Source organism: Strigops habroptila, chromosome 1, assembly GCF_004027225.2.
Source record: "Strigops habroptila isolate Jane chromosome 1, bStrHab1.2.pri, whole genome shotgun sequence".
Taxonomy (NCBI): Eukaryota; Metazoa; Chordata; class Aves; order Psittaciformes; family Psittacidae; genus Strigops; species Strigops habroptila.
Window position 1 is genome coordinate 38,642,420 of NC_044277.2, and position 12,210 is coordinate 38,654,629.

Sequence of the window (12,210 nt, forward strand, 5' to 3'; positions counted from 1 at the left end):
TATTACTGTTTTTGGCTGACAACAGCTGAGATAGCCTGTTTATCATCATTCTTAAAACACTTGAGAGAGAACAATGTGAGTGCATTTTTATTTTGGTTTTAACTTCTTTATTTCATTGCTGTACAGCTGCATTACAATTGGCTTTAATCCCTTAAGCATTATTTTCCTTGGCAAAATAGTCACTGAACTGAGTAGAACTTACTATTGGAAAAATATGCTTGAAAAACCAGTGTGATGTCAATGCCAACTGAAATCCATGGAGCTTAAAATGTCACAAATGTGCCTGCAGCTGAAATACATCGCACCTCGCTTTTTTTTGACTGAACTAGGAATGTTGTAAGTCTTAGGTTGTGAAGCCAACTGTAAAAACCACAGAGTAGCCTCCTGAAACTGACTGTGTGCTTTTTTTCTCCCCATGAACAATCATTTGGAAAACAATTACATGAAACTTGAAGTAGGATAATTCCTACTACGTGGCTCCGCTTCCAGTCTGTGGCTATCGGTAAGAAGTGGGGCTACAAGCGTCTTAGAGAAAAGATAGAACCCAACTTTGTAAAACATCTTTAATATTCAAATATATAAATAAGCACTACTGAAGAATAATTCAGAAGACTGCGGTGATTCATTATGAACAGATGCTATAAACGGGAACAGTAACATTGCTAGGTAAGGATGAAGCAAGCTATTTTAGGAGTCTTGAAAATCTCTTCTAGTTCTTCAGACAGATCATGCTGCTATAGTTACTTTATAAAAAATTATATTCTGAAAAGCACTTTAGTAAAAGAAACCTTTTACTGGAACTATTATTTAACCAAGACCTTCTACAGCACTAAAACACACTGCAATTGAGTTCCTGATATAGTTTTAAGAATGGGAGGGGTGAAAAAAAGAACAAAAAACCTACCATACCTGCACCAGGAGCTATTTATTAGCATAACACTCTTCGTTTTAAAGATTTCGTAACAACTGAAGTATATACAAAGTCTTACAGCATTTACACAATAAAAAAGTTTCCTATTAGCTGATGAAGTATAAGGTAGTGCTGCAATTTACTTCAAAGCATGTATACAATAATAATGAAGCAGACCACTGTACTTTCAACTTCTCTGCTACCACACCACCACTGCCAGTTGAAATGACAGTTAATTAAACCACTGGGAAGACACAGATTGTCAAAAGATTTGTAACAGGTTGACCTGCAGCACTAACCATTATAAGGAGGAAAAAACAAAGAGAAGAAAAAAAGCTACATACTGTCATGTTTCTACACTTTCCTAGAGCTGTAACAAACTTTCACAGCCTTAGATATAACATATGCAAGACAACATAATCACAATTTTTCAGATATAGTTCAGCTACTGAGTGTATTTACTTCTGAATAGGAGGCGTTATATTGATATGGCTGTGTGTTTCCATTTTTGTTCAATAATTGTTCCAATAGGTCTACAAAAAAATTTAAAGACAGCATGGAGTTTGTAGTCATGATGTGTTTGACTAGTAAAGGCATTCAATATCAGCTATAGGATCTAACCATTCCTGTCAAAAGTTTAAGACCAGGAATCTTTAAGTAAAAATCAAACCCACAAAATCCCACACCTCCGCCGTTTTCATCTGTTGACTCAAACCTTCTTTAAGCTTTTCCAACAGGGATAATACAAAATCATTAAAATGCTTACATCAACCCAAATGCAAGACTCATTTAGTTTATGAGAGGTCAAGCAGATTCACTAGACTACTTCTGCTGTAAAACTGAGGGAGCTTATCTAGAAAAAAGAAACCTTTACTGAACAGTCCCTTACTGTAAGTAGGGATATACAGTTTAATAACAATACATAATTTAAGAACTTAGCATTCTTTGCCTTTTAGAAACAGTTTTACATGTGCCAATAATGCACGTTCTACAAGAGATAAGGCTGCTTTGCCTACTGTCGTCTGCCTAAACCTCTTATTTTGGCCAATTCTGCTTTTCTTTTCCCCAAAGGGATTCTGTTTCAACTTAGAAACTAGTAACGTCAGTTGACAATATCTGTATTAAGACAAAAAGTGACATATATAAAATTCACAAGGAACCACATAAATACCAAAGAAGTCATATAACCTTTCCATGTAAACACTTTGATTATACTGAAGCCCTAATTAGATTCTCGTCTTAAACTTTTGGCAGATAATGTGTATGCTCAGCCAGGCTTTGTAGTTAGTTATTGTTCAAATGGAAGCCAGGTCAGCTCACATGTTGACAGGCATGCAACTTGGAAACATTGCACAACAAGCAACACAAAGAGATTTGAGAAGGGTACAAGACTTCAAGTAGACTTCACAACCCTTCACAACTGAATATTCACAGACAAAGATACAGTCCTTGCTTTTTCTACGGTGGATTTTTCTCTCACACATGGGACACTTTCTGTGACTCTCTAGCTTGCTTGATGCTATATAACCACTTGATGATTCTGGCATTCCTTTCAATGGCAGAAATGCCGTATGGCACGCGGTCATTGGCACTGTCATCGTTTCTAAGGTCACTGTTGCTGTCCTGAGACTGTTCACAGTCTGAGCTAATCATGCTTGCGCTGCGAAAGTTGAGGGATATAATATCAGAGTTAGCCCTTGCAAAGTTTTCCATCCCGAGGTTTTCAAGCTCTTCAGGATCCAGTCCGCAGTAGTTAAAGAACCGTTCAACATCTGCATCAACACGAAAGTATCTGTCGCTTAAGTCTGATTTTGATCGCTGTAGGGAGGGTCTTCTGCTAATTCCGCATCCAGACTCGACTGCCTCAATCTCTGGGGATTTCAGGGTGGCGATGGCAGCGATTTTGGGCTTTGGAGGCAGAGGTGGGGCTGAACTACTGCAGGGTATTGCTTTTAAGGGCTTTGCACTAGTTACTTTCCTAATGTCTGAGGAGCTGTGAGAGACATGCAAGAAAGTCTCTGCTGACTGATCTAGGAGCCTTCTGCTGACATTGGAGCTGCTCTCCTGTGGGCTGCTACGGCCCTGTGTGGGGTAAACCTTCAAAGATTCAGCGAACGAGTGTCGGTTCAGCTCCGTTGAATCGGCTCTGTGGGGTGGCCAGTTTCGGGGACCGTGCTTATGCCCTGAACCCGAGCTGGAGCCTTCAGAGCTGTTGATGATATTCTTCAAAATCTCAAGTTTCAGATTTTCCCTCTGGACGCCGCTCTCGGTCTTTGCGTTGTTGCTGAAGACTTTCAAGGTGGGGCTCCCCAGTGCTCGCTTGGCCGCGGGACAGACTGGTGGCTTCGCCAGCACTGCTGGCTTCACAGGCTCCTGCTTGGCATTGATGACCTCTTGGCTCTTGACATATTTCGCCTTGTCGGCTTCCAGCCTCTCCACCGCACTCAGTCTTTTTGGATTAGGCTCCGCCTGCCTGCGAAAATAGTCGGGTCCTTTGTTCAGGATACGGAGAGGAACGGCGGATGTGAAAGTCACGGCAGGGCTGACTGGCTTCACCATGCTACCTGTCGGTAGTGTTTCTGTAGGCATGTTTGGTGGTCTTTCCCCCGCAGCCGTTTTGGATTCTTCTCTGGGATCTCCTAAAAGCACGGTGCAGAAACATGTACATTAAGCACAATGAATAGCCAATGAATCCCGGGATCTGAGCGTTAGCAGCAGCGCCTCATCTCACAGCTCATTAAATAACACTGCGTTTCTCTTTTAAAGGCAGCCTTTGTAGGGCAAGGCCACCTGACACAAGTCCGTATTAGTCTGCTTCGCTGACTCCTTTCTTCTCGCTGAAAGAGGTGGGAGTCTCGCCGTTCCCTCTGCGCTCCGCTACCGGCAGCGATCTGAAATGCAGAATAACCAACCACACGTTAGCAAGAGAGCCTGACATCAGAGCGATAGCAACAGCCGCCTCCTGGCCCTCCTCTCCCACCGCCGGACGGGATGCAGCCGCCGCTGCCGACAGCAGCGCAGGGGAGATGGCACTCGGGGCCCCCTCTCACCCCGCACCCCTGTGCATCTCACAGGAAATGTGTTGCTCGTTATTTAATACAATTACACTGGAAAAGAAAACAATTAAAAATTTAAGCCCCACCACGACAGAGCCATGCATTTCTGGTGGGAGAAAGGGAAGCAAAATGTGACAATTCAGAGATTTAAACTCATTTGTCTCCTGAAGATCAATGAAAGAGCACTTTCAAACTAATATCTTTGGCTTTGATTAGTTTATTTGTGTGCATATTTTATCTCCAATCCCCAAACATTTTTCTCCTTATAGGCAACATTCTCTGTAAATGTAAGAAATGTATTTTCCTTTTTTATTAAATGCTCCAGAATGCTGTCTGGTCTGAAAAACAGAGAGCACACAGAGCCATGTAACATTTTCAGTGCAACGCACAGCCTTCATTGTTAATCTAATATAAAATCAATAATTAAAAAGTAGGAGATATCACTAAAGCCGCCAATTCCAGTTCAAAGTCCTGTTTGAACATTAGCCCCCAAAGCATCAGTGCTCCAGCAGTAAAATAAGGCTTTCCAAGTTCTTGTGCTCACCTTACAGGCTTAGCACAACAACAAAAAAAAGGCTTTGTTTTTTGATGAAAGCTTTGGCAGCACGCAAAAATGTTCTGACTGGGTTTGAAAGAAATTCACATTTAGAAATAATCATTTCAGATTTCTACCAAGAACTAAGTGCAAATGAAGTTTATGTTCATCTAAATTATTTTAAGATTCTATCACTTAGGATTGTCGTAACAGTCCAAAACCCAACACCATGGATGATGTTACAAGTGCTGTAACAACCTTTCCCACACGAGGCACTGAAGGGCACTTATCATGGAAACCACTTTTCAAGCAGTGATTTCGCTAATGGGTCTCATTTATTTTATTACTACCCCATTAATCTACGTTGCCCTTTTTAATATCCCATTTCTGTTATCACTATGTTCTTCAGGGAAAGAAAGAAAAGCAGCTGCTATTTCTTCACTCATCCTAAGGAATGCAGAAAAGCATCCTTCACAGGGATGACTCGCTTTCGTGTGTACTGCCATCCTGTGCTCATCCATCAATACCCAACCTACTAATACGGTGTGTGACATCAGTACGTTGTTTACACAAATAAAACCAAAAACTCGAAAAAAAAAAAAAATCCAGCTAAAGAGACATTAACAGTAAAAAGAAAGCAACTGCAAGTATTGATTCCCAGAAATACATGATGTATACATCTAAACTGTCCAAGGTCAAAGCAAGCAAATAACATATATAAGTGCTGTAATGAGATTATACGAAAAAGCTGAGTTTTCTCCTGAAGGCTGTCACAAGCATTCCTCAAATACAAACTAACATATTTAGGTGGGTGATAAACCAGACACACATTCAGTGCAATTGAAAGGGTAGTGAAATGTTAATTAAGCTTCCCTTTCAATGTTATTTTATAAATCCTAGTGCTAACTCCTCAGCAGTTTGACTTCCTGAATTTTAACTAAGTCTTTCTGAAAGAGAAAAAGCTCACTTTCCTCATTTGAATCAACATATTTATCGGTACTGTTTGGAAATTAAGTATCAAATTTCCAAAAGCACTGAAGGCAATTCCAACACTGCACACACACATTTCTTTTCTGTACAGACAGTCATATCTTTCCACAATGCCAGCTCGGAGCTTGATGGCTAAATGTTTTATTTTTACATTGTGTGTGTATATCTGATACTTACACGTAGAAATCAAACCTATGTGAGAGCAAGGGTCTCATCAGGAGGAAGAAAACCCCTCAAACAACCAAAACTCCAATTCTCTGTACTAAGTACTGTCACCCAATGAGTTAATGCCACTAGAATAAGCGAGACCACAATCCTCCACTTCCTCTTTGGCCATTGTCATTAAAGGCCACAATGGTCCTGCCCCAGAGGACAGCTGCCAACTCCACCCGGTGAGCAGGACTCGAGGCTGCTTTTGGAAGTCTCTCCCCAGTACTTAACAACTTCCTCACTCAGGACAGCCCCGAATGCTAGCAAGAATTGCTAAGGAGGCTAAGCATCTATGTTGGCTTCAACAACGTACTTATAAGGCAAAAGAGAAGGAGGAAAGAACAATCCCACTGTGCATGCATGTTCATTTGAGAGAATGAGAGTGCTTGCTTGCAAGCACTTATGGGGCCAAGTGCCCTGAAGACAGTGAAAATATGGTGTGACTGGCAGTGAGCCTCAGGCATGCCTAGAGAGAGAAGCAAAGACCTGGTGAGAAGCCAGGGCAGAAATGTCCACCTTGGCAGCACAGGGAACCAGGGGAGTAATGGCCAGGTGGTTACGCAGCCAGACATGGAGGCTTTGTACCTGTGGGGCTGCTGGTATAAACTGAGGTACATGCAGCTATAAAAAAGGATTGGCTACATTTTTGTGTGTTGTTCAAACTGCTCCATTTCACTGAGGTGCTGCATTTGAGTCTCACCGGAAAATTTATTCAGTACTCTCATCTCAGAGGGCTAAAAATTATTAACCAGACACTGTTAGAAAAGAAAGTGGTATGAAAGAGAGCTGGATGAATGTAAAGTGCTAATGAAACAACTTCTCCTGCCTGCGCTGGTGATGGCTGCAGCCTAATTCTGCTGCTAGCTGGGAAAGGGAGCACAATTCCTACCAGCCTCTCTGCTGTCCACGAGTACCTGAAACACAGCAGAAACACTAGAGAGCCTTGCTCCTTATTAATTTCAGTGGTAATGAAAAAGGCTGAGCAGCAGCACAGTGTACGCTCAGGAAGACAAAATAGTGCCACTTAGTTTCCAGTTGTGAAAATCATCATTGAAGCAACAGGGGTATAGAAATGGCTTTCTTCTGCCTTATTCTTTAAAGAAACTCAGGGCTTAGGCATCTGAATTTCCTGTTGTGTACAGCTCTGATACCACTTTTCCACTGCATAAATTTAAGGGCAAATAGGTTTTCTTCATCCACTTGCAAGAAATGTGTGAAACATACTTAGGGGCCTAAGAAATGTTCCCTTTACTCTGTTTACATCCAAATGTGTACTCTGTAAGTGTAAATTTTCTATGGATAAAACTCTTTTTCAGGATTCACTCTGGATTTCCATTTTTACTGTTCCTTAAAACAACTTCAATTATTTAAAGATTCAATTATTTAAAGAAAAACAAAGGTAAAAACTTATGCACATGTTCAAACATAGTTAATTTTAATACTATCACACATTAATAAAACCTTTCTTAAAGTTCTTACTAACTGAGTTCCCCTAACTGTTCTGTGACTGTTGCAGACCTGCTGAGCAGAATATAAAACATACAAAGGGATAGATGGGTTTTGGGTTTTTTAAGCTGTATTTTCAGCCCGATACTTAGATTGAGGATCCTTTGCGACAAAGGCAGAGATCCAAAGCATATATTAAATCTAAGTATCATGCTCTAATCACTCTTAGATCTGTAATATGTTTGTCAGATATTCGCATTTAAATAACACATGCACTATCTACAGAATTTAGGGGAACACAACACAGCCTAGAGCAGCAATAGCTATGCAGCTAACATTAACTACAAATAAATCCTTTACAAAATACTTTCCTTGATTTAAAGCCAAGACAGTGGGAGAACATAAACTGTGCAGAAACTTCAGAATTACAGTTCCATATAGTCTAAATATGCATTTTCTTTTGAAATTTAAAAGAAATTTATGACCTGGCCCCTTTCTGGCAAACATTTATTGCTAGGGCTATCATTAATACAATGTTATTGTACAACACTGAAGTTTATTTTTGCTTTCATACCTAAAGCTGCATTCTAAACACAGACTGAATGATGCTAACTGACAGCAAATATTGCACTTCCCTTCCTGGTTCTGTGTTGCCCTGTAGCTCCTACATATTGGCCAAGTTTCAGTCAGTCTGCGCCTAAAAGTATCCACAGAAGAGCACTGCATATTTTAACAGTATTCAAGTTGCAACAAAGCAGCAAAAAACAACAGTGAAAATGTGGCCCAAATGAAATCAGTGAAATTTCTGCTCTTGACTTTGGTGAGGACTCAGCTTCACCCAAAAAAAGCTAAAGTGAAGCTCATGCTCTTAATTTATCCCTCTTGGACAGCAGATGAACGGATTGTGCAGGAGGTAGGATGAAGCACAGTGGATAAATATAACAAAGGCTGACAGCCTTTACTCTACTTTCCCGGATATTTAAAGGTCTTTGTCAATTTAATTTTTTAGGTGATAAAATGTAGCTACCTCAAAATGCACCATAAACATCACATAAATTCCAGCATGAGTAATCAACAAGTGGTCACAAGAGGACTCAAAGAGATCACAAAACAAAATCTGCATAGGAACACAGGACACAGATGGAAAATGTCAGGATCTGGTAATGACTAGGTACATTTTACAGCTGCAGGTCCCATAATGGAGATGCTGTTTCGTTAACAGTCCCTGCAAAGCCTATAAACGAGGGTTTCACTGAGGATTACTTGCTACAGGTCTATGGAGTAAGTTATACTGTGTATGTCTAAAACTGATACAAGTTCTTCTGTGGATAACTGTCACTCTAAACCTTATATATTTATGTTACTAAGTTTAAAAATACAAGATAAGCCTAAATAAACTAGACTGGAATTGCCATAAGATAATCCACATCCAGAATGGTAGCAGTATTTCACTTCTGAAACCAATTTTAGATAAACGTGTAAGGGTATAGACTTGGTCTCACATAATATTAACTTGTCAAGATACAGAATGAGGAGATGGAATAATCTTTCACATCTACCATGACTGAAAATATTACTGAAATGGCTGATTTTTAACTCTTTTCCCCCCTAAAACATGAAACAGTGAACAGTAAGTGAAGAGCAATACCTGTTCAAACAGATGTTTAAGCCTTCAAAATGACATAAAAAATGTGAACTACAGTGACCTAAAATCAATAGTGGCTGAATTATGTAGACACGGGAAATCTCCACCAAGTGGGAAGGTAACAACTTTGTCAAAGACAGACACTTTTCGCTGCTGATGTATCACTTCCAACCAAAAACCCCAAACTACAATTAGCATTAACTTTGTATTAAATTGCATAGATGAATGTACAATAGGCTGATACTGCTTTGCTCTTACATCACTCTCAAAGTCTTCTAAGATAAAACTCTCCATAAACAAAGCACTGGCACCACTTAGCACTCCTTCTATTTCACCGTGCAGTTAAAATGATCAGGTTTAATGCAGGATGCTGCTACAACTAGAAATGCTAACACTGTTACAGGAAAACAGCTTCTGGAAAAATCCATGGAGGTACAAATGCCTGGAAAGCAGGAAAGCGACTTAGCAGCTACACTTACATACTGCTCCTGTAACGTATGCTTAGTGCTCACTGGGAGCCGGATGGATGCCTTTTTGAAAGAAAAATCCTCAGAAAGTATTTTGCTTCTTTTTAGTTCTGAAATCTAGCACAGCTACATTTCCTACCGAGTAGCAATAATCCACTCTCAGCAATACTTGCTTCTGGGTAAATATTGCCCTACAGATGCCTCCCAAACATGAAAACTCTGATTTCTTTCGAAAGGCACAAACAACTGCCCAAATTCACAAGAAAGCTCAGAAATGAAATTTCCTTTTATTGCAACTAGATAGTACAAAAAAAAAAAAAAACTAAGTCGTCTTATTAGAGTGATATTACATGCTGTGTTTGTAAAAGCTGTAATGGAAATCAATTCTGTTTTCTTTGGACCCCTGTGTTGCTTACACTGTACTGAACTCTTTGGAATAATTTTAGTCTCTCATTTAAAAAAAAAATCAGGAAGGGCCTAAAAAAGTCTAAGAAGAAATGTAACTTTTTGTTGCATTTGTAACTCTAGCATTGCCTGAATACTTCTAGCTTAGGAAACTGAACTAGGTTTAGGTGATTCCTAAAGCTTGGGAAGCTTTAGAAAACACCTTTACAGCTCATTCATCAGCCAGTATCAATGGCCCCAAGTCCAAACAACTTTTATCCTTTTAATTCTGCATGTCTCTATAACCATCACGTTTAAATTTATAGCCTCCTCACTACAACAAGGTCACAATTCCCAATTTATCCTGTGATCTCATGGGCCTACACTATTTTCCCAGGATTCTTTCTGCACTTTTAGAAATGAAAACAGCCCCCTTCTTCAACACAGGATACTTGGCCCGTGCTCCAGAGGTTCACATTCCAGAGGTTCATCAGACCCCGAGACTGGTCCCTGCTGCACCCAGTTCTAGCTGTTTTGTCCACGTTCTCTGGAAAAAGAGGGATTCTTGTTTCTCTGCCCCTTCATCTCCTCCTCCTCAAACTGCTTCCCATTGCACGATCCTGCTTTTGCAATGCTCTCCTCTGGCGGAAGGGGCAGTGCTACCTGACCTATGCTTTCCCTTCTTCTCCTCTACCGACAGAAAAAGCCAGCACCTCACCTACTTGCTTCTGGCAACTGCCTTTCGCAGCCATGCTTGGATTCGGCAAAACAGAGAAAGGCAGAGCCACAAAATGGTTTTAATGACGAAGCTTAGCAAAAATGTCTTAAATGGAACACTATTAATCTTAGCTCACATCTCAAATCTGTGGTAATTCTTAACAAGTCCACCTTAAGAGTGAGATGTATTTTAAGCTACTCAAATCTTTGTGGCAGTAGGTTCAGTAAAAATCATATGCACTAGTGAAGAAGGAAATAAAATCCTCCTATCTGCAAAAATGCAGAGATACACCTGCAAATCACCCTCCCCTTCTAGTGTTACCACAGAGATATGCCGCCTCACTAGCAGGATTTGCAGACCGCATACATCAGGCACCCACATGGCCCCTGACCACGCAGCAAAGTCTGATCCTCTGCCCTGCAGAGAACAACAGAAGCACAAGTGTAATCAGTAATTAGGCAGCTGGGAAACAGCTCTGTATCTTCTGCAGCATCCTTCACCAAAAACCTGATCATCATTAATTCAGCTATGGAACATACATTTTGATGGCAGTATTTTCGAAATGCGAGTTCTGGGCCATTTGACACACTGAGATAAATTAAACATAGTCCTAAATCCTTTAGATGTCTGAAACTTGTACAATAAGGCATCCTACTGCAGCATACTTGTCATCACCAGTGCAACTATAGGATCAGACTTGGAGTGAGCCCTGGTATAAGTTAAGACTAATCCACCACAGCTTAGAACAACTTCTTCCGAATGTAAGCTTGGAAATACTAAGAAATCAAGCCAGATTTAAACTGATAAAGTGAAAAGTATAGATTTTCAATATGAAGGCTTATATTAAATGTAGTGTGCCTACGAACACAGCCTTGTAGTCAGATTTGAGGACCCATGACCAGGTAACTTCAGTAGGTTCACCTTCTTCATAACTACTGCAACAAGGCAACATGACTTCCCTTTGAGATTTGGCATCGTGCTTCATACAGACCTATAAAAGCAACTTCAAGCTGAGCACTCAAAACTAATGAACACTGAAAACCACACATATCTAAATGGCAACTTCTTTTGGGAAACAGAGTCTCTATGTTCACCATTTAAGTAACAGCAGTGCTCATAAAATTTTGGGACAGGAGGGATATTCAGGGGGAGAGGCTCATGGGCATGCCCTGCACACCCATGCCACCCAGCACTGGGTGCAGACCTCTTGTTTCTACTAACAGGCATGCACACAACTAAGCCTGATGGCCAATTCCCAAGCTGAAGAGGAATCAGGGAATTCCTTGCTCATCTTGCTCGTTCACACCTCCTTATGCAGCAGGTAGGTAGGTACTTTCCATCTCTAAAAATGCAGTCAGGGATGATGAGGATAACAAAGAAAACACCTTTTCCTCCACTTGACTTGGAGTGAAGATTGGAAGCATCCCTCCAGGGCAGATGTTCAAAAAATTAGGCTATAGGTCCTTCTCTAGCACTTCTTTTCAAAGGTTTCCACTTAAAAAAAATAAATATTTGCAAGCTTTCTTTAAATTAAGGAAGAGTAAAAAAAGCTCACTTAGGGTAATTGGGGAAGAAATTGGGGTACTAATCCTGCCCCAGTGCAATGAAGTATTTCTGGCAAGTAGGACATTTCAGCTGAAATAGGAAAGCCCACTCGATATTCTGCCAACAGGGTTCTTCCTCAGAAGGTGGGAAATTTGCCCCAGTTTGGGGACTGGGGATTTGATCCAGCTTCCCGTTTCTCAGAAGAGTGCAGCAATCTCTGATCTTATGGACATAACTGGACCTGCTGCTGCTGTCAACTCATTTTTATGGGAAAGAAAAAAACTTACCAGGCTCTTGACGTAAG

The 12,210-nt window shown here is 40.5% G+C and overlaps 1 protein-coding gene across 5 annotated transcripts in view; it reads right to left on the bottom strand.

The window, feature by feature from the left end:
- Positions 1 to 549: 549 nt before the first annotated feature.
- Positions 550 to 12,210, bottom strand: part of FAM110B (family with sequence similarity 110 member B) — a 113,869-nt gene continuing 102,208 nt past the window's right edge. For all 5 annotated transcript variants that reach the window (XM_030485650.1, XM_030485674.1, XM_030485684.1 and 2 more), the window contains one exon: positions 550 to 3,801. In XM_030485650.1, the coding sequence (XP_030341510.1) occupies positions 2,387 to 3,499 (1,113 nt within the window). In that variant the 5' untranslated portion in view covers positions 3,500 to 3,801 and the 3' untranslated portion in view covers positions 550 to 2,386. The remainder of the gene's footprint in view (positions 3,802 to 12,210) is intronic.